Source organism: Lepus europaeus, chromosome 23, assembly GCF_033115175.1.
Source record: "Lepus europaeus isolate LE1 chromosome 23, mLepTim1.pri, whole genome shotgun sequence".
Lineage (NCBI taxonomy): Eukaryota > Metazoa > Chordata > Mammalia > Lagomorpha > Leporidae > Lepus > Lepus europaeus.
In genome coordinates this window covers 759,157-780,805 of record NC_084849.1, presented here as the reverse complement: position 1 = coordinate 780,805, position 21,649 = coordinate 759,157, and the positions used below count along the sequence as shown (strand labels likewise).

Sequence of the window (21,649 nt, the reverse complement as noted above, 5' to 3'; positions counted from 1 at the left end):
GCAGGGTCGGGGGAGATCTTCCATGTGCTGGTTCACTTCCCAAATGCCCACAATAGCTGGGGCTAGGCCAGGCTAAAACCAGGAATCAGGAATTCCACTTGGGTTTCCCACGTAGATGGTAGGGACCTAAGTACTTAAGCCATCTCCTGCTACCTCCCAGGGGGCACACTAGCAGGAAGCGCCATTGGAAATGGAGGCAGGACTCCATCTCAGGCACTGTGATATGGAATAGGGGCAGCTTAACCTGCTGCCGTGCTAGAGCTTTTTGTTTGTTTGTTTGTTTTTTAATATTTATTTATTTATTTTGATAGTGTTACAGAGAGAGGAGAGGGAATCTTCCATCTGCTGGCTCACTCCCTCAGTGGCTGCAACAGCCAGAGCTTGGCCAGATCAAATTGGGTCTCCCATGTTGGTACAGGGGCCCAAGGACTTGGACCGTCTTTCGCTGCTTTCCCGGGTGTATTAGCAGGAAGCTGGATCCAAAGTGGAGCAGCCAGGACTTGAATCGGTGCCCATAGGGGATGCCGGCACCACAGCCTGCTGAGCTACAGTGCTGGCGCTTCTGGGGCTTTTGGTTTCCTGTCTGTGTATTTCATCCAAGGCCTGAGCTGGAAGAGCCTTGTCGTTGTGGTTGCTTCTTCAGATTCATGATTTCTTTCTTTTTTTCTTGTAATCTGTTTATTTTCTCATTGAGATAAGCAGTAGTTTCCCTAAGATGAAAAGGGGCTCCTGCTTGTCTTCAGAGAGCAAGAAGAGACTCTTTGATCACTGTCCAGCTAGTGTGGGTGGCAGGAACCCAGGTGATGCGGAGCTGGTTGTGCCAAATGGGGCTTGAGGGGTTCCTGTGACAGCCTTCAGCTGCAGTGGGCCCTGGTGCCAGCAGCATTCTAAGTGTTGTGGCTTCCTGCTCACTGGGTCAGTGCTGAGTTGTGCTGTCAGGATTCCACTTTTCTCCCTGTACGTCTCTTTAGAACTTGGAGGGGTTTTTACTCCTTTGTCAGGTGGGTCCAAGCTTCCTTTATATGAAACCTTGGTCTTTTTGGTCCCTACCTCTCCTCTTGAGATCCAAGATCCTCTTGGATCCCTGGTTCTGAGCTGAATGCCATCTGCTGTTGCGTTTGCACTGTTGTTTCTCTTGGGAGAAGCCCAGGGCAGCGAGGAGCCAGAGTCTGAGGGCGGCAGTTTATCTTCAGTCCTCTGCTCTCCACTGGATGCAGTGCATGTACTCGGCTGGTCCGACTCCGTCTCACCTCAGAATTACCCTTGGTGCTCTGTCTCCTTCACCCTGTCCTGCAGGCTGACTTCCCTCAGCGGGTCACTAACGTTCTCCCGTCACGTGCAAAGCCAGTTGCGGGGGCTTGAGCCTCCTTGAACGTGCTTGCAGACCCCTGTAGGGCATCCTTCAGAGAGAACATGGGGTCCCTCTGAGCTCTTCTTAGAACCTCCATTCTTCTGTGCTCTGGTAGTGAACAGCGAGGTGTGAGACCAGCTCCTGTCCCTGCCCCAGGACTTCATTTTGTTTTTCAGCCTAACCTCTGGGATGGCCAGCAGCTTCCTCAGGCTGAGGGCCATTTTACTGCACCGCTCTGCTGTTGCCAGCAGCGCGAGCTGTACACGTGGTCAGGCTCAGTGTGTGAGCTGGATTCACAAGGAGAGCCTTTGGTCTTGATGGCCAGGAAGCTGTGCAAGGTGTACAGAGGACTGCATACCTTGTCTGGCAGTGGGCACCCAATGCCTCCGCAGCCCAGTGGCAGCTCTGTTGGAGTGGGAGTCAGGGTCAGACCCTTCCTGTTCTGGCTGCTGCTGACCTGGCCTTGTACAACTCACAGCACTCCTGTGACTCAAGTAGGGCAGGATTAGGACCTGTCCCAGTGTGGCTGTGAGGTGTGGGCTAGTGTAGTCCCAGTGATTGCTGTGAGCTACAGTTCCTGGTTGGGTGGCCCACCCTTTCCTGCCAGGCTCAGTCCTGGGCCCTGGGCACAGCTGTAAAGGACACAGTTCTCGTCAGCACTCAAGGGGACGGTCTCCAGTGCTGTCTGTGTGCATTGCTTGACTTAGTAAGATGCTCGCTGTGTACCAGACGCCGGTGGAAGCATGCTTTCAAAGGATTTTTTCAGAGCCGTTCAATGATAATCATTCTGAGTGGTGATCAAGCGATTATATCTGCCTTCAAGTAACTTGATTTTAATTTTGATTTTTTAGGAGAACATTCCGTGGGATAGAAAGGGAGGTGATAATGCACCATGGCAGCGGCTCCCAGGGTGCCCAGCATCAGCTGCAGAGGCCCCGGTCCTTCCCTGGCAGCGAAGAAGAGCAGGCGGCCCACCCGAACCTGCCCCCGTCCCCCGCCGCACCCTTTGCCCCATCGGCGAGCCCATCCGCACCCCAGTCCCCTGGGTACCAGATACAGCAACTGATGAGTAGGAGTCCCGTGGCTGGGCAGAACGTGAACATCACCCTGCAGAACGTGGGTCCCGTCGTTGGAGGAAACCAGCAGATCACGCTGGCCCCTCTGCCGCTTCCCAGCCCCACCTCTCCAGGCTTCCAGTTTGGTACCCAGCCGAGGCGCTTTGATCACGGGTCTCCGTCGTACATTCAGGTCACTTCTCCCCTGTCCCAGCAGGTGCAGACCCAGAGCCCCACGCAGCCCAGCCCGGGGCCGGGGCAAGCCCTGCAGAGTGTACGTGCGGGTGCCCCGGGGCCCGGGCTGGGCCTCTGCAGTGGCAGCCCCACGGCAGGCTTTGTGGATGCCAGCGTGCTCGTCAGACAGATCAGCCTGAGCCCATCCAGTGCTGGGCACTTTGTGTTTCAGGATGGCTCGGGGCTTGCCCAGATCGCCCAGGGTGCCCAGGTGCAGCTCCAGCACGCGGGGACGCCCATCGCAGTCCGGGAGAGGAGACTCTCCCAGCCTCACACTCAGTCGGGAGGCACCGTCCACCATCTGGGGCCCCAGAGCCCTGCGGCTGCAGGGGGTGCTGGCCTGCAGTCGCTGGCAAGCCCAAGCCACATCGCCACGGCGAGCTTGCCACCCCAGATAAGCAGCATCCTCCAGGGCCAGCTGATCCAGCAGCAGCAGCAGCAGGTGCTGCAGGGGCCGCCGCTGAGCAGGCCCCTGGGGTTCGAGAGGACCCCCGGTGTGCTGCTCCCCGGGGTTGGGGGGGGACCAGCTTTTGGGATGACCTCCCCACCGCCACCCACCAGCCCTTCCAGAACCTCTGTGCCCCCGGGCCTGTCCAGTCTGCCCCTCACATCTGCGGGCAGTACAGGCATGAAGAAGGCTCCAAAGAAGTTAGAGGAGATCCCCCCAGCCTCGCAGGAGCTGGCACAGATGCGGAAGCAGTGCCTGGACTACCACCACAAGGAGATGGAGGCTCTGAGGGAGGCCTTCAAGGAGTACTTGATTGAACTGTTCTTCTTACAACATCTGCAAGGGAACATGATGGATTTCCTAGCTTTCAAGAAGAAGCATTATGCCCCTTTACAAGCGTATCTTAGGCAAAATGATTTGGACATTGAAGAAGAGGAGGAGGAGGACGAAGAGGAGGAAGAGAAATCTGAGGTTATCAACGATGAGGTAAGGAACAGCGTTCAGTGATCTCTGTTAGGCAGATGAGAGTCCTTGCACCAATAGGTGAAACATGTTTGTGAGCCTTAGGTATTTTTAAGGTTTTGTTTTCCTAAGGACTTGATCCTGAGCAGAACTGAAGACGTCTCTGCTTTTCTCTTTCCTGGAAGCAGGAGCTGTTCCAGGCAGCAGAGTGCCAGGAGGGAGCTGAGAGCGGTGCTGTCAGTAGTGCTTGTTCAGTACCCAGCTGTTTTCACTGAGAACCCAGGATTCGTCTCAGCTCAGAACACTCAGTTTTCCCCTTTCGTCTTGGCTTGTGCCGCTGGCTGTCACTGACAGCTGCCACAGGCCCTGCCGCAGGAGGCAGAGAAGGCTCTGCCCAGGGTGTGAACTTGCACTGCTTTGCTGGTTGACCAGGTTTCAGGTTTTTCTTCTCTGGGTCCATTCATAAGAGCATCGTCAACATGGTTTATAAATAAGGGATTTAAATCACCAACTTTTTATATGGCCCCAGCAATAATTACAGATCACTGGATATATTTATAGGGGATCTTCATAATTAAAAAATACAGTTATGATAAAAAACTATGTTTGAGTTTTTTTTCAATATTTAGGTGTAGTCTTAGATTTGAGATCGTATTTTAAACTCACACTTTTCCAAATACCTGTTAGTGATATTTAAGAGAATCACTTAGATAGTACACTTTTTGGGTGCCTGGAATGGGTGCATAATAAACCCCCTGCGATTTTCTAGCCCTGTAGTGACCCCTGGCGTTCTTCCATTTGTACTTCTGAAATGCTGGGGTGACAATGGATTGTCCTGCAGTGCCCTGTGCTCTGTGCTTTTGTGTTGTGTGGTACACTGTGTGGGTGGAGCTCATCTTGTTTGATGATGTAGCCAAAGCAGTGTGAACCTTGTCAGCTCTTTGGCAAAGATACCAGGTTTTGTTGAACAGAACCTGGTCTCTTTGCTCAGGCCATCCTCACTGACATCAGGGAGGCACCTGTGTGGCTTTGCCATTTTATGTTTTCTCTAACACCCTTTCCAGGATCTACCATTTTTGTTTTTCAACAGGTTTTTATGATTACTTTGAGGATTTCACCTCTATTGCCACAGAGCAGTGAAATTCAGTGCTCTTTATGTGTTCGTATCCGAGTGTTGTCTGTAAACTCCACCTACTGTCTCTGCTTGTAAAGAAGAATTAGTCCCTTCCCGTGACTTCCTGCTGACAGAGAGCAGAATGCTGCCTGTGATGTCACAGGGCTTTGTTACTTGACGTCCGTCTACCATTACCATCTAAAACATTTGAAAAAATAAAAAGTTTCAGAATCTAAGGATATTACACTGTGACTTAAAGTGGAGTTTCTGCAGGATTTGCAGTTGTCAGATTGTTACGTTGTAAATCTGTCAGTTCAGTGCCCTTTCACAGGATTTGATGCACAAACCTTCCATTTTTAGCACCACAAGCATCAGTGAGCTGTCAGTAAAATTCTAACAAAATTTCGAGCAGTCTTAAAAATTATGTTGCCTTTTTTTTTCTCAAAATATTTCCTCTCAGGTAAAGGTTGTGACAGGAAAGGATGGGCAGACTGGTACTCCCGTTGCTATAGCAACCCAGCTTCCTCCAAATGTTTCTGCTGCTTTTTCATCCCAGCAGCACCCATTTCAGGTACTTTTCGATGGTTCTAAAATGTAGTCTCATCCCAGACTTTTCCTCCATCCAGATATTTTAACCTTCAATTCGCTATTTGCTCTTAGCATTTTTTTTCCAGAGCCCATTCCTTATTTTTAAAAAGAAAGCCTTCCTGCATCTAAAATTATTAAATTAAATTGCATGAATAGATGACAACACAGATCTGGCTGTGTTCTTTTTCCATACACCTGTAATGCAGTAGCTTTTAGCATGCATGTCTTCTGATACTTATAGTCCTGTGTGCTCAGGACTCTTGTGTGCTGTGTTTTAAATGTTGGTTCTTTCTTGTGTCTTTTATCTGTATTATGAGAACAGTATAAAACAGAATAAGAAAAAAAGATTGAAGCAAATGGTTGCTTGGTATTTTCCATAGCTGAGGGAGTCCTGAAGTGAGACACGCCACTGAGGCCATCAGGAGCTCAGACGTCTGCGTGGGTGTTCAGTGAATGCGAGCTGATGGATGGGTGTTTGGCCTGGCAGTCCATTGAGACACACGGTGAAGATGCCCAGCCCTGCAGTGGAGTACTAGGACATGATGCCCAGCTATGGCTCCTGACTCCTGTGGCTGCCTGCTAATGTGCATGCTGGGAAGCAGTGGGTGATGGCTCAAGTTAGTAGATTCGTGTCACCTACATGGCAGACCTGGATTGAGTTTCTGGCTTCTGGCTGGAGCCTGGCCCAATCCTGGCTGTTATGGGCATCTGGGGAGTAAATCAGTGGATGGAAGTGCTCCCTCTGTTTTTCTGCCTCTTGAATTAAGTCTGGGGGCAGGGGTGGAGGTTGGTGAGGAGCCAGGACCCACCCAGTGTTACACTGGCAGTACCAGGAATGTTCAAGCACAGGTCCAACATGAGTAGTTTTGGAGTATTTGTGCTGGATTTTGAAAGTAGTTTCATTATGGTGATAGTTCTGATGTTAGGTGTTTTAAATTTTGATAGAATTTTAAATGAACATAAAAGTTATAATTATACAAGAAAACTCCCCTTGTAGCCATTACTTAAATTCCCTGACTGTGAATTTGTTGCCTCATTTGCATTATTTTCATACAAACCTCATATCATAGCCCTGAACCCTTTATCTCTGAATCCTGCAGCTCTTGTTAGTAAGGGTGTTACCTTGCAGTGATCAAAGTCAGGACATTTTGCTGTACTGCAGTCTTATCTGCCCACAGTTCATTTCTCAGGTTTTGTCTTGTCCTGATGATGTCTGTTACGAAGGTTTTCCATGATTGGTCTCCCTGATTCTGGGCTGGTTGAGATTTTTGATGAGTGCGCGCCAGTTACCCTATAGAGTTTCCTTTCATGTGGGCTTGTCTCATGCTTCCTGGTGCCATACTGGGTCACGTGTGTTTGAGGGGAGTACCCCGGACATGGCGCTGGGCCTGTCTCTGTGAGTCCCTTGAAGGGTGGCGGTCGAGGTGGTGTCCCCTAGGCTTGTTCACTGGACTATTACTTATTTTTCATTTTGTGAGTGATGAGTAATTTGGGAATGTTGCCTTGAGACTATGTACATATCCTGTACCTGATTAAAGTTTTGCCCACTATTGATGCATCTTGCCCGAGTTCATTGGTACGTAACGATTTCAAAATGAATTTTCTCATGCCACCCTTCCTTCTGTGTTAATTGGTTGCATTTACTGCAGTGATGAGCTTTCCTTTTTCTTCCATTTTTATGTTTTTGTTTTAATCAATGAGTTATGCCCATCAATCCCCTGCAAAGGCCCTCTGCCACCCCTTGGGCGTCAGGGCCTTGGCCTTCCTGACCTTTGCTCTCTGTCTCTGTGGTGGTGTTTTTTCCAGAATGGAACATAAATGCAGTCAACTGATGCCTCTCAGCGTATGGTCAGCAGGGTGTGTGTGGGATGCGCCCAGCAGTGTTCTCTGTGCTGTAGGATGGTTTCCGTTGTGGGAAGGGACCTGGTTTCTTTATTCATTCAACCCTGGAAGGATGTTTGGGTTGTTTTCCATTTCTGGAATTTAAGAAGAAGGCTGCAGACGTTCACATGTGATTTTTACATGTGAACATTGGTGTTCGTGTCACTTGGATAAGATACTTAGGGGTGGGATGGCTGGGTTGCCAGTTGTATGCTCAGCTTTGTGAGAAATGGCTACACTGGTAATGGTTATTACCAATTTTCTTGTCATTCTCACGGGTGTGTGGTGGTTGGAAACTGTCTCTCAAGACCAAAGCTGTGCTCATGTGACGTCTGTTGTCTTTGGTAAAGCATCTCTTCACATCTCACCTGTTGTTTCATTGAGTGGTGTGTTTTATTGCATTCGAAAGTTCTTTGCATGAGGTGGGTATTAGAATTTTTTTGACAGGTATTTGATTTGCAGAATTTCCCATTAGTGTATGACTTTTTTTCTTATCTTTTATTTTAAAAGATTTATTTATTTTAATGTATTTGAAAGGTAGAGTTAGAGAGAGAGAGATATCTTTCATTCACTAGTTCACTCCCCAAATGGCCACAATGGCCAGGGCTGGGCCAAACTTAAGCCAGGAGCCTGGAGTTTCTTCTGGGTCTCCCACGTGGGTGCAGGGGCCCGAGGACTGGGGCCATCTGCTGCTGCTTTCCTAGGCGTTTTAGCAGGGAGTTGGATCAGAAGTGGAGCAGCTAAATCTTGAACCAGTGCCTTTGTGAGATGCTACCATTGTAGGTGGAGGCTTAACCTGCTACGCCACAACGCTGGCCCCACTTTTCCTTCTTTTAATACCATCTTTTACATAACAGAAGTTTTAAATTTTGATGCAGTATCGTTTATTTTTCTTTTATGTATCAGGCTTCTCTTAATCCAAGGTCACAAATATTTTCTTCTCTGTCTGCTTCTAGAAGTTTTTTAAAGTTAAATATATGATCCAATTTGAATTTAGTTTTGTATCCTATGACTTTTTTTTTTTTTTTTTTACAGGCAGAGTGGATAGTGAGAGAGAGAGAGACAGAGAGAAAGGTCTTCCTTTTGCCGTTGGTTCACCCTCCAATGGCCGCCGCGGTAGCGCGCTGCGGCCGGCGCACCGCGCTGTTCCGATGGCAGGAGCCAGGTGCTTCTCCTGGTCTCCCATGGGGTGCAGGGCCCAAGGACTTGGGCCATCCTCCACTGCACTCCCTGGCCACAGCAGAGAGCTGGCCTGGAAGAGGGGCAACCGGGGACTTTTTTTTTTTTTTTTTTTTTTTTTTTTTTGCTTATGAATATTTGGTTGTCCCAGCATGAGTTCTTGGAAAACACATCCTACATCTTCGAACTGACTTGTGTCTTTCCCAGACTCAGTTGATCCTGTTTGTGTGGTTCTGTTTCTGGACTGTCTCCCCTGTCTTTTGTCAGTGCCATGTTATTCTCATGCCGTACGTAGTCTTACGGAACGTCCAGAGGTGGGGAGGTGAGGTCTCTAGATTTGTTGCTCTGTTTCAGAATGGATTTGATCATTCTGGTTCCTTCCTTTTTCATGTAAATTTCAGAGTCAGCTTGTTGATATCTCTGGAACATCTTGCTGGGATTTTGATTGGGATCATGCTGACTGTTGGCCAGTTGTGGGGAAGGGACATCTTGGCAATAAAGGTTTATTTATTTGAAAGAGTTACACAGAGAGAGAGGCAAAGAGAGAGAGAGAGAGAGAGAGAGAGAGAGATAGGTCTTCCATCCGATGGTTCACTCCCCAGATGGCTGCAACGGCCGGAGCTGCGCTGACCTGAAGCCGCGAGCCAGGAGCCTCTTCTGGGTCTCCCACGTGGGTGCAGGGGCCCAAGGACTTGGGCCATCTTCTTACTGCTTTCCCAGGCCAGAGCTGGATCGGAATTAGAGCAGCCAGGGCTCGATCCAGCGCCCATATGGGATGCCGGCGCTTCAGGCCATGCTGGTGCTTCAGGCCAGGGTGTTAACCCACTGCGCCACAGCACTGACCCCCTATTCTGTTAGATTAACACCTTGGTGTTCCAAGTCTTTAACAGTATTTAAAATTTGCAGGCTTTCTAGCTGTTCACTGCAAGTAAACAGAAACATTATTCTGCAACCTCCTTCTTTTTAAAGATTGATTTATTTATTTGAAAGAGTTCTGTAGAGAGAGGAAGAGACAGAGAGCTCTTCTACCCACTGGCTACTCCCCAGATAGTTGCAATAGCCAGGGATGGGCCAGGCCCAAGCCAGGAGCCAGAAGCTTCATTTGGGTCTCCTAGGTGGGTTGCAAAAGTCCAGGTATTTGGGCTGTCTGCCCCTGCTTTTCGCAGGCATTTAGTAGGGAGCTGGATTGAAAGTGGAGCAACCAGGACTTGAACCATGAACCAGTACCACTGTGGGACGTCGATGTTTCAGGCGGCAGCATTACCTGCTACGCTGCAATGGTGGCCCCTCTGTAACCCTCTGAACTCTTTTTTTTTTTTTTTTTTGAGTAGCTTTTTTTTCTTTGTACATTCCATGAGATTTTCTACATTGAGAATCATAGTTGCAAATAGAACAACATTTATTTTCTTCCTTTCCAAGCTGTATGCCTTTTATTTCTTTATTTATTTCTTCATTGTACTGGTGAGGACCTGCAGTATAGCAAGGAGCAAGAGAAGTGAGGACAGATACCTCACCTTCCTGCACTCAGGTGCCTTTAGTCTTTCACCACTAAGTAGGATATTGTTAGGATTTTGTGGATGTTTGTTTTGTTAAGGAAGCACCCATTTATGCCAATATTGGTCATAAATGGATGGTGAATTTGTCAGATGCTGTTTTTGTGTCAGACTCCCGGAGTCCCCTCGGCACCTCCCAGTCCTGCCTCGATGCTCTGGTCACGCTGTCTCTTGAAGCCCTTGCATGCTAGCCTTGGCACACTTGTGCACAAAGCACGTGTGGTTCTTTGTGTCTATTCTGGGGTCCAGCCTTAGAGGCAGTCACTTCTTCAGAGAGCCTGGTTCCTTTCAGTGGGTAGTAATAATTTGATTCTGCCATTTAGGCACTCTGGGTTTGATACAGTGGAAGATAAATTGTAAGTTGGAGATCATCAGAAAATTTATTAGTGGGTTATCTTTCCTGTTAATGCTTGGAGATATATAATAATGTGTTTATAAGTCACATTGATAGATACTTGTGGGACATTGCAACCCAAGGAATGCCTCTCAGCATAAGAAAAAAATAGTCCCCAAAGCGCAGGGACTTTTTTTTGCACTCAATGAATGTCCAGAAATCAAATTGGATGGGCTGTTGTTGTAGCTCTAAATTTTCATCCACTTTTTAAAAAAATATTTATTTATTTGAAAGGCAAGGCTAAAGAGAGAAAGGGAGACAAAGACAAAAGGTCTTCCTTCTGCTGTTTATTCCTCAATGTCTGTAACAGTCAGGACTGGGCCAGGCCTAAGCCAAGAGGCAAGAACACCACCTGGGTTTCCCGCATGGATGCAAGGGCCCAAGTTTTTGGGCCATCATCTGCTGTCTCCCAGGTATATTAGCAGGAAGCTGAATCAAAAACAGAGTAGCTGGCCCTCTGATATGGGATGCCTGTGTTGCAAACAGCAGCTTAACCTGCTGTGCCACAATGTAGGTCCCTCCACTTTTGATGGGAGTGTGGTTTGGTTAAGTCATGCGGAAGTATCTTAGCATCATCCGGAAATGGTGGGCAGTGTTCATTGCCTTTCTCTCTCTCTCTTTTTTTTTTTTTTTTGACAGAGTGGACAGTGAGAGAGAGAGACAGAGAGAAAGATCTTCCTTTTGCCATTGGTTTACCCTCCAATGGCCGCCGCGGCCGGTGCGCTGCGGCTGGCGCACCATGCTGATCCGAAGGCAGGAGCCAGGTGCTTCCTCCTGGTCTCCCATGGGGTGCAGGGCCCAAGCACTTGGGCCATCCACCACTGCACTTCCGGGCCATAGCAGAGAGCTGGCCTGGAAGAGGGGCACCGGGACAGAATCCGCTGCCCCAACCGAGACTAGAACCTGGGGTGCCGGCGCCACAGGTGGAGGATTAGCCTATTGAGCCGCGGCGCTGGCCAGTGTTCATTGCCTTTGACCAGAGATTTCTCCAGACTCTTGGTACTGTGTCCCACAACTTACGTGGAGTGATGCTCCTGGCAGCATTGTCTCCGAGCCCTGAACTGGAGAGAACTGGTTGTGTCAGAGCAGTCAGTGGAAGGGGATAAGCTGAGGCCACAGCGTGTCCCTGCCGGTGAACTTGGCAGCATGATGGTGATGGGCAGAGGTTACAGAAGAGCACCAGGGCAGAGCTGTTTTTGTGTAATTGTGTAATGTACTTTCCTTTTTCCTTTTCAGTTCTGTATCATGAAAACTTTCAAACATACAGAAAAATTGCATGAGTTGTCCAGTGAATGAGATAACACTATTTAAATGAGTTTCTCTGTGCCTTTTTAAAAAAAAATTATTTATTTATTTATATGAAAGGCAGACTGACAGAGATATCTTCCATCTGCTGATTGAGGCTGGGCCATGCTGATGTCAGGAGCCAGGAACTCCAGCCAGGGCTCCCACATGGGTGCAGGGACCCAAGGACTTGGGCCATCTTCCACTGCTTTCCCAGGCCATAGCAGGGAGCTGGGTCAGAAGTGGTGCAGCCGGGACTCAAACCATTGCCCATATAAGATGCTAGCATTACAAGCAGGCCTCAAACATCTTTATTTTGGGGGTTATAATCTCAGTATGCGTTTATTATCTATAACCAATTGTAGAATTTTTATGCTGGCTGATTTATATTGATTGTCAAACTGTAGGAGAAAAATTCAGAATTCTCTGCTGTGCAGGGCACTTCAAGAAGTTTGTGGAAAAATAAGTTTATTTTGATGCAAAAAAATTGAAATCTATGATAGTTTTTTTTTTTTTTTTTGATAGGCAGAGTGGACAGTGAGAGAGAGACAGAGAGAAAGGTCTTCCTTTTGCTGTTGGTTCACCCTCCAATGGCCACCGCGGCCAGCGTGCTGTGGCCAGCGCACTGCGCTGATCCGAAGCCAGGAGCCAGGTACTTATCCTGGTCTCCCATGGGGTGCAGGGCCCAAGCACTTGGGCCATCCTCCACTGCCTTCCCGGGCCATAGCAGAGAGCTGGCCTGGAAGAGGGGCAACCGGGACAGAATCCGGTGCTCCGACCGGGACTAGAACCCGGTGTGCCGGCGCCACTGGGCAGAGGATTAGCCTGTTGAGCCACGGCACCGGCCTAATGGTTTTTTCATAATTACATTTTTCATGTACTTTATGAAGACTCCTTTTGTAAGATAATACAGACAGATATACTTTATTTACAGGAAGACTCATCCTAAGTAGAAAGTATTTTTCATACTTTTCCTGTTAGTGAAAATGAATAATTATCCCTACTGCTGTCATCTAATACAATGATGGGGTTTTTTTAATACTTTTTTTTTTATTTGAAAGGTAGAGTTACAGACAGTGAGAGGGAGAGACAGAGAGAAAGGTCTTCCTTGCATTGGTTCATTCCCCAAATGGCCACAATAGCCGGAGCTGCGCCAATCTGAAGCCAGGAGCCAGGTGTTTCTTCCTAGTCTCTCATGCGGATGCAGGGGCCCAAGGACTTGGGCCATCTTCTACTGCCTTCCCAGGCCATAGCAGAGATCTGGATTGGAAGAGGAGTAGCCGGGACTAGAACCAGTGTCTATTATGGGATGCCGGCACTGCAGGCAGGGATTAACCTATGCCACAGCACTGGCCCTGGCAATGATGTTTTAAGTTATATGACATATATGTCAATGGAAATAATTGCACTTACACTTTTTAAATTTTATTTAACAAATACTCTTTCTGGGGGCCAGCACTGTGATGTGCTGAAGATGCACTGTGATGTGGTGAAGCCACTACCTGCAGTGCTGGCATCCCATAAGGGCGCTGGTTCGAGTCGTGGCAGCTCCACTTCCGATCCAGCTCTCTGCTATAACATGGGAAAGCAGTAGAAGATGGCCCAAGTCCTTGAGCCCCTGCACCCGCGTGGGAGACCTGGAGGAAGCTCCTGGCTCCTGGCTTTGGATCAGCACAGTTCCAGCTGTTGCAGCCATCTTGGGAGTGAGCCACTAGATGGAAGACCTCTCTCTCTCTCTCTCTCTCTCTGTCTCTGCCTCTGCCTCTGCCTCTTGGTAACTCTTTCAGTTAAAAAAAATAATAAATCTTAAAAAAAAAAACACAAATACTCTTTATGTTCTATTTTTTAATAACTCTTTGTTTAGTGGTTGCTAATAATCCATTATATTGAGAACTTAAAATTTTTTTATTAGCAATTTTTCTAATTTTAAATTTTTTATATAATCTGGGAAAAATTCTTATAGTATTAATGAATCAGTTTGTATAAGTTTCTCTGTGGTATTTATTTGTTTTAGCTGAAAGTGCTGCTAGACATATGTAGTGGTCCTAGTTTCATTGTTATGTGTGGTCTTGCAGCTCAGTGGTGCAGTCCAGAAAGAGTTTAAGACAGATTTCAAGATGAGTTTTGTTATTTGCAACCGATTGTAGAATTTCTCAATAAAGTGATCTATGCCAATTAACTTCCATGGTAAATCCTGCGTTTTCAGTACTATGTATTTGCTAATTTCTGTTTCTGGGGATTTTGGGGTGGTAGTTATGGATACAGTCACATGTAGACAAAACAACATTGGTATTACAGTTACTTGCAAGAGAGAGAGACAAAGAGTTGCCATCTGCTGACTCACTCCCCAAATGCCTGTGATGGCCGGAAATGTAATTCAGGTCTCCCATGAGAGTGGCAGGAACACCATTACTTGAGCCGTTACCACTGCCCACTGGAGTCTGCATTGGCACACAGCTGGAGTCAGGTGCTGGAGCTGGAAATCAAAATCAGGTAGTTGAGCAGTATATGGGTGTCCTGACTACCAGCGAAACATTATGTAAGAGGCAGAGAGAGAGAGTGAGTGAGTGTTAGTTCCCATCCACTAGTTTACTGCCCAGATCAGCGACTGGTGCTGGTTTTAAAATAACTCTTTGCTTAGTAGTTGCTAATAATCCATTATATTGAGAACTGAGAATCCTGACCAGCCTGAAGCCAGGAGCCAGGAACTCTGTCAGGGTCTTTCATGAGTGGCAGAGACTACCTGCTGCCTCCCAGATGCACATTAGCAGGAACCTGGAATTAGGAGCAGATCCTGGACTTAAAACCCAGGCACTCTGAAGTGGGATGCAGGTTTTCCAACCAGCATCTTTTATTTATTTATTTATTTATTTATTTGGAAGAACAGTTAAGGACTGGCGCTGTGACACAGCGGGGTTAAAGCCCTGGCCTGAAGCGCCGGCATCCCATATTGGTGCTGATTCTAGTTCCAGTTGCTCCTCTTCTAATCCAGCTCTCTGCTATGGCCTGGGAAGGCAGTAGAAGATGGCCCAACTCATTGTGCCCTTGCACCCACATGGGAGACCCAGAAGAAGCTCCTGGCTCCTGGCTTCGGATCTGCGCAGCCCCCAGCCGTTGCGGCCATCTGAGGAGTGAACCAGTGGATGGGAGACCTCTTTCTTTCTCTACCTCTCTCTGTAACTCTATCTTTCAAATAAATAAAATAAATCTTTAAAAAATTTATCTTAAAAAAAAAAAAAAGGAACAGTTACAGAAAGAGGGAGAGATCTTCCATCTGCTGGTTTACTCACCAAATGGCCCCAGTGGCCAGGGTTGGGCCGATCCAAAGCCAGGAGCTTCTTCTGGGTCTCCCACATGGGTGCCAGAGCCCAAGCACTTGGGCAGTCTTCCGCTGCGTTCCAGGGCCATAAGCAGGGAGCTACATCAGAAATGGAGCAGGCCAGGTCTTGAGCCAGCAGCAGCCTTACCTGCTGCGCCACAGCACTGGGCCCCTCCAGCCAGCATCTTAATCGCGATGCCGAATGTCGGCACCTGATTTTTATATTTTATGAAACTATTCTGATTGGTGAGTCTTTTTCAATGATTATTATGTTAGAGAAAATGAGTAATTTTTTTATAGCCCTGTGACTCTAAACTCAGCCATTATTTTTATGTTTTGTATGTGTTCATGATTTTATGTGAGTGCTTCGAAAGTTCAGAGGTTATAAAGTGTATCTCAGGATGTTTACACGTACGCGTTTTTAAAAAGAAAGCACATGTGGTTTTATTGTTTGTGTTTTTTCTCAGTTAAGGCCAAGGTCAAGCATGGAGAGGCTTCTTTTAGGAACTTGGGTAGAGAGAAACCTCAGGCTGCTCCACCTTCTCCATACACAGTTGTGTGTTGAAGGGCCTGGGAAAGACCATAGTCCCTGTCTTGGATGCCACTCTTGTCTCTTGAGTGTGAGCACCCAGTTCTGTGTTGTTTCAGTTAGTTTGCTGTTTGTTTATTCATTATTTGTTTAAAGGGCACAGAAATCTGCTTCCTAGGAATTTCCAACTATGCATGCTGGTTTTAATTTCTTCCTCTGGAATAACTTGTATCTGTCTTTCTCTTTTGGGGGAAACACTGTTAAGTTGTCTTTCTATGAGCTGTGTGTGGCTGGCTCTTTCTTGTTGTAGTTTCTGGGCACCCTGTACATCGTAGTAAGTCTTCCAGGGATAAACAATGCCAGCATTGTCTCAGAATGAGCACCCAGAATTAAATTCCTGCCAGAGTACTCTTTCTATATGTAAGCTCTTCTTCCTTTTTAAAAGAATTCTAATAATAGTTTATAGTTAAAGTCTAGTTTGTATTTTAAAAACCACAATAATATATTCATGAAGATGGAGTAAATAAAAAGTAGAAACCATTCTGATGCTTGGGGAATTCCAGTGTAGTTGTAGCCTCTGTGTCCTGTGTCAGGGGGGCAGTGTGCAGACAGCTGGGTCCCCTGTCAGTGTGCTGGTGAGCACAGGTCTCTCTGCTTTTTGACATCTACTTTGTGCACTCTTTCACATGTACGCCTGGTCTTACAGGACCTTTTCTCATCTTTTTTTTTTTTTAATTTATTTTTATTTTTTTTATTTGACAGAGAGAGAGAGAGAGACAGAGAGAAAGATCTTCCTTTCATTGGTTCACTCCCCAAATGGCCGCAATGGCCGGAGCTGCGCCCATCTGAAGCCAGGAGCAGGTGCTTCTTCCTGGTCTCCCATGCGGATGCAGGGGCCCAAGCACTTGGGCCAAACCCCACTGCCCTCCCAGGCCACAGCAGAGTAGACTGGAAGAGGAGCAACAGAAACTAAGAACCGGTGCCCATATGGGATGCCAGCGCCACAGGCAGAGTATTAACCAAGTGAGCCATGGTGCCAGCCCCTTTTTTATCTTTTTAAAGATTTTTTTTTTTTTTTTTACTTGAACGGGCAGAGTTACAGAGAGAGAGAGAGAGAGAGAGAGAGAGAGAGAGGTCTTCCATCTGCTGGTTCACTCCCCAAATGGCAGCAGCAGCTGGAGCTGGGCCAGTCCAAAGCCAGGAACCTGGAGTTTCTTCTGGGGCTACCATGTGGGCACAGGGGCCCAAGCTCTTGGCCCATCGTCCACTGCTTTCTCAGGCACATTAGCAGGGAGCTAGATGGGAAGTGGAGCAGCTAGAACTGGAACTGGTGCTCACATGGGATGGCAGTGTTGCAGGTGGCAGCTCTAACCTGTCACACACCACAACGCTGTCCCCAGGACCATTTCTTAAAGAGTTTTCCTTGTCCATTGGATTGCTGTAGAGTCTCGGGGTGTCCTTGGTGGCCTCTGGAGTCTCTTAACCCTGTGTTGGTTGGTCCTTACTGAGCACTGCCCGAGCTCTCTTCTTGCTTCCTGTCTTAAAGAACCTCTAAGCTCACTGACTCTGTGCACACTCACTCTGCTGTTAAACTTGCCCAATACATTTGTTACCCAGATGCTGTGTGTTTCAGTTCTCTAGGGCCTCTGTTTTGACTCTTAAGTGTCTTTTTCTATCAAGATTTCTTCTCATCTTTATTACTGTGTAGTTTTCACTGTGCCCTTGAGCGTGCTTATTGAAACCACTTTGACACTGCTCTCTGCTGATTCTAGGCTGTGGGTCCTTTTGGGCTTAGTGTCTGTGCTTGTCTCCCTCCCCTCCCCTCCTCTCCCCTCCTCTCCCCTCCTCTCCCCTCCTCTCCCCTCCTCTCCCCCTCCCCTCCTCTCCCCTCCTCTCCCCTCCTCTCCCCTCCTCTCCCCTCCTCTCCCCTCCCCTCCACTCCTCTCCCCTCCTCTCCCCTCCCTCCCCTCCCCTCCCCTCCTCTCCCTCCTCTCCTCTCCCTCCTCTCCTCTCCTCTCCTCTCCTCTCCTCTCCTCCTCCTCTCCCTCCTCTCCTCTCCTCTCCTCTCCTCTCCTCTCCTCTCCTCTCCTCTCCCCTCCCCTCCCCTCCCCTCTCCTCTCTCTCTCTCTCTCTCTCTCTCTCTCTCTCTCTCCTCTCTCTCCTCTCCTCTCCTCTCCTCTCCTCTCCTCTCCTCTCCTCTCTCTCCTCTTCTCTCCTTTTCTCTTCAAGCAGAGTTACAGAGAAGTCTTCCATCTTCTGATTCACTCCCAAAGTGGCAGCAACAGCTGGAGCTGGGGCAATCTGGAGCCAGGAGTTTCATCTGGGTCCCCCGCGCTGGTGTAGGGGCCCAGACACCTGGACCATCTTCCACTGCATTCCCAGGCCATCAGCAGAGAGGTGGATTGGAAGAGAAGCAGCCAGGACACGAACCGGTGCCCATATGGGATGCCGCCGGCACTGTAGATGGAGGCTTAAACTACTACACTGGCTATGATGACCCTCTTTTTTTTTTTTTCTTTTATAAAAACGTATTAATTTGAAAGGCAGAGCAACAGAGAGAGAAATCTGCATCCAAATGGCCGTAACAGTCAGGGCTGGGCCTGACTGAAGCCAGAAACGTCCTCCTCTCACATGGGCGGGCAGGGGCTCAGTACTTGCATTAGCGGGAAGCTGGATCAGAAGCAGAGTGGCCCGGACTGCAGCTGGCTCTCTGACAGGGGATGCTGGTGTGGTGAGTGGCAGCTTCACCCACTGTGCCTCAGCACTGGCCCCGTTGCTTGTCTTGGAGTCTGGCTCACGGGTTCCTGCCTGTCTGTATGCGTCAGTAAGTTTGAGTTGGATTTGGGACAGTCACCAGTGACGTTAGGAACTCTGAATTGTTTGTTCTCATCAAGGGCAATGATTGCTTTGCTTTCTAACACTTGGTTAACTTGATGGAACTGGAGCTCAGACTCTTGTCTCTGAAGTCGGGCAGCACCTTGAATTATGTTTGGTATTTTGGCTTTTGGGTCTGTTTGTGGTTGTGTGTGGTTTAGGAGTCAGTCGGAGGCGGAGACTGCAGAATGAACTGGCCGCCCTCCCCCAGCAGTCACCTCCATCCTGTCACTCATGCTGCTGACCACATTCGAGCTGTGGCACGTGTGACCTGGAAGCCTTGCCAGGTTCTGTTCCCTTCTTACAAGGGTAGATTCCTTTACCATGTCATCCACCTACCTTCCTTATTTTTTTTTATGTTTAATCTAGAATTTATGGTTTTTTGGAATATGTTTGGTCAGATAGGAATGACTTGGCTGTTATTGGATGCAAAACCTTTATCAATTTGTTTTATCTAAAAATAACTTCCTTTTTTTCATTGTAGAACACTTGGGCAGTTTGGATGGGAGAGACACACATGCGCACACACACACACGCACACGCACACAGAGTGTTAGCTGTAGTCCTGCTCGGAGCTCATAGTATTCATTCGTTCAGTCATTCATTCATTTATTTTTATTTGACAGGTAGAGTTAGGCAGTGAGAGAGAGAGAGAGGAAAGGTCTTCCTTCCTTTGGTTCACCCCCCAAATGGTCACTACGGCCAGCACTGCGCCGATCCAAAGCCAGGAGCCAGGTGCTTCCTCCTGGTCTCCCATGTGGGTGCAGGGCCCGAGCACTTGGGCCATCCCTCACTGCCTTCCTGGGCCACAGCAGAGAGCTGGACTGGGCAGAGGAGCAACCGGGACTAGAACCCGGCTCCCATATGGGATGCCAGCGCCGCAGGTGGAGGATTAGCCAAGTGAGTCACGATGCGGGCCCCGCTCATAGTATTCCCTGCAGCTGTTCAGACCATGTCTGTCTTCCTCCCCTCCTGCATCCCCTTTCCTGTGCTCCTCAGCCTTGTTTGATGTAAATGTGGCGCCATCCTGTGACAGTCACTGTGTTGTCATGTCCCCTGAATGACTTGCTAGCGAGCTGTCTGCAGAGGGTCCAGGAGTCGTGGTGCTGGGCGATGACCCTTTGACGGTTCAAGGCGGTTGGGTCAGACGGCCCCTTGCCCTCAGCTGAGGGTAGTCTAGGTGTCTAACGTTGGCATGTAAGATGCTTCCCCAAGTAGAGCTGATACAATTGTACCCTGCAGGAAGCATTTGGTAAACCCGCATCACTGTCCTTAGCACTTACTGTGGCTGGGGTTGCAGTTACGTCTGCTGACCCAGACCTGACCAGTTCCTGTCTTCATGTCAGTTTTGTTTTTTTTTTTTTAATTATTATTCTTTTTTTTTAACAGATTATTTTTTTAGAGCAGAATTGAGAGGAAGGGAGTTCCATGTATGCCCCTGGCCCTGCACTTTACATCTTTCTTTACTAGCAACAGCGCCACGGGAGGGTTCACGTGTTGTGCTCAGTGAGTCCCTGCTGGCAGGTTGTCGTCACGCAGAGCCACAGTTCACACTGTGGACACATGCACTGTGGCCGTGATGGTACACATCTGCCGTACCGTGTCGCATACAGTGGTTTTCTACCCTAGAGCTCTCTCCACCCCCACCCCAATGCCTGGTAGCCACTGGTTGTTTTTGGTTTTGTTTTTTGCTCTCTCTGGAGTTGCCTTTTCCAGACGTGTTACCCTAGGACAGTAGTTGGAATCATGTGACTTGTGACCTTTCTGACTGCTGCTTTCATTTTATTTAAACATCTTAAGTAACACACGCACACATTTTCAAATAGCTGTAGGTTGCTAACAGTAAAAATAGCACTTTGAAGATCCAAGATTGTTATTACTGGGGTTTTAATGTCATTTCCAAGTAGGAAAGCAGTTTAACTTTTTTTTTATGACTCCATTTTCTGGGTATGCATTCACTCCTGGCAGTGTGACTGGGGAGGTCACTAAGCTGTGGTCTTCACAGTGGACTTAGTTTGCCAGCCTTCTGCTCTTGCTTGTTTGCAAAGCCAGTTAGCATCCACAGGACCCTAGTGTGCATTGATCTGAAATTCCATTTAAGACATTTTCCTTACAGAGGTAAGTTAGAACTTCATTATACACAAACATACAGTAGATGTGGATATTTGAGGAGACTGGGTAGATAACATTTCTCATTAAGAAGGCCAGGATTTGGGATAATTGTGATAGTTTGGTTTGTGTTCATTCTTGAGGTGCTAGAGCTGACTTGACTTCGTGTATTTGCTCCTTTTTCAGCAGCAAGCGCTTGCGGGGAGTCTGGCAGGGCCCGGCAGTGCCGCAGAGACAGACCCGTTCAAGAGGCAGCAGGGGCTGCCACCCACAGGTGTGTCTCAGACACGAGTGAGTGTGTCCCCGCCAAAGAGCAGCGGTGTCTTTCTACTTTGAATGTTAATTTTCCTTTGCTGTTTATCAGCTGGGCAGAGTATTTGTGTGAACGTTTATGTGCACTGAGGTAAACATTTGTCTGTTGACGAGAGACATTGCGTCTTTGCCATGTGCACTTGGAGGTTCTTTAGTCACCATGTTATGATTAAATGTAAAATCATCTTTTTGAAGTTGTCTTTTTAAACTGAATTTTTCATTTAAATTACAAACTTAATACATCTTAAGGTAAGATTCATACAGCTTGGAAGAGTATAAATTGACATCTGCCTCTGGTTTGATGCCTGTCAACTCCCAGACCATGAGCAGCTGCCACTGCTGATGGTGTGTATTCTCACAGGTGTCCTTCTGTCACGGCACAAGTAGTGCCACATGTGTTGTTTTGGAAGAATCCAAATGTGAAAATATATATAATGTATGTTTCTTTTAAGATGGTGACACAGGAGACCATCTTTCCAAATCATATAACTCATTCTTTATGATGGCTGTATAGTATTCCACCATGTGGTGGATTCATTTTTTTATCAGGCAGATCATTATTAGTGCTCATTTGTTATTGCCTCATTTTTTTTCTACAATCAACAGAGGATTGAACATAGAGTCTCATTTATTTCTTGTTTGTCAGTACACCTGAGGTGAGAGTGCTCCGTCAGGGTGCGTGTGCAGTCAGGAGTGGTTGATGCTCCATTGCCTTCCAAAGAAAGAGGGCCAGCCAGTTCTCACTACCGTAACAGTTTCTGGATGAGTTGGCCGTTGCATTAGTATGATAAATCTTCTAATCATGGTCGATGTTCGGTTTCAGTGTGATTTTCTTTAATTTTTAGTAAGGTTGTGCAGTGCTTTTTCCTGTTTGTTCATCATTTGTGACTCTGTTCTCTGGCCAGCCTTCCATGCTCTGCCTGTCATCTGTCTGATTGCTGTGCTTGTCACGGTGGTTTGTTA

The 21,649-nt window shown here is 47.7% G+C and overlaps 1 protein-coding gene across 12 annotated transcripts in view; it reads left to right on the top strand.

Moving 5' to 3' along the window:
- EP400 (E1A binding protein p400) overlaps nucleotides 1-21,649 on the top strand; it is a 116,712-nt gene that overhangs the window by 9,914 nt on the left and 85,149 nt on the right. For 5 of the 12 annotated variants that reach the window (XM_062182058.1, XM_062182063.1, XM_062182061.1 and 2 more), the window contains exons 2-4: nucleotides 2,203-3,574; nucleotides 5,125-5,235; nucleotides 20,561-20,648. In XM_062182058.1, the coding sequence (XP_062038042.1) occupies nucleotides 2,237-3,574; nucleotides 5,125-5,235; nucleotides 20,561-20,648 (1,537 nt within the window). In that variant the 5' untranslated portion in view covers nucleotides 2,203-2,236. Of the gene's footprint in view, nucleotides 1-2,202; nucleotides 3,575-5,124; nucleotides 5,236-20,560; nucleotides 20,649-21,649 lie in introns of those variants that run through there. The other 7 variants (XM_062182065.1, XM_062182064.1, XM_062182059.1 and 4 more) reach the window with 3 other exon arrangements.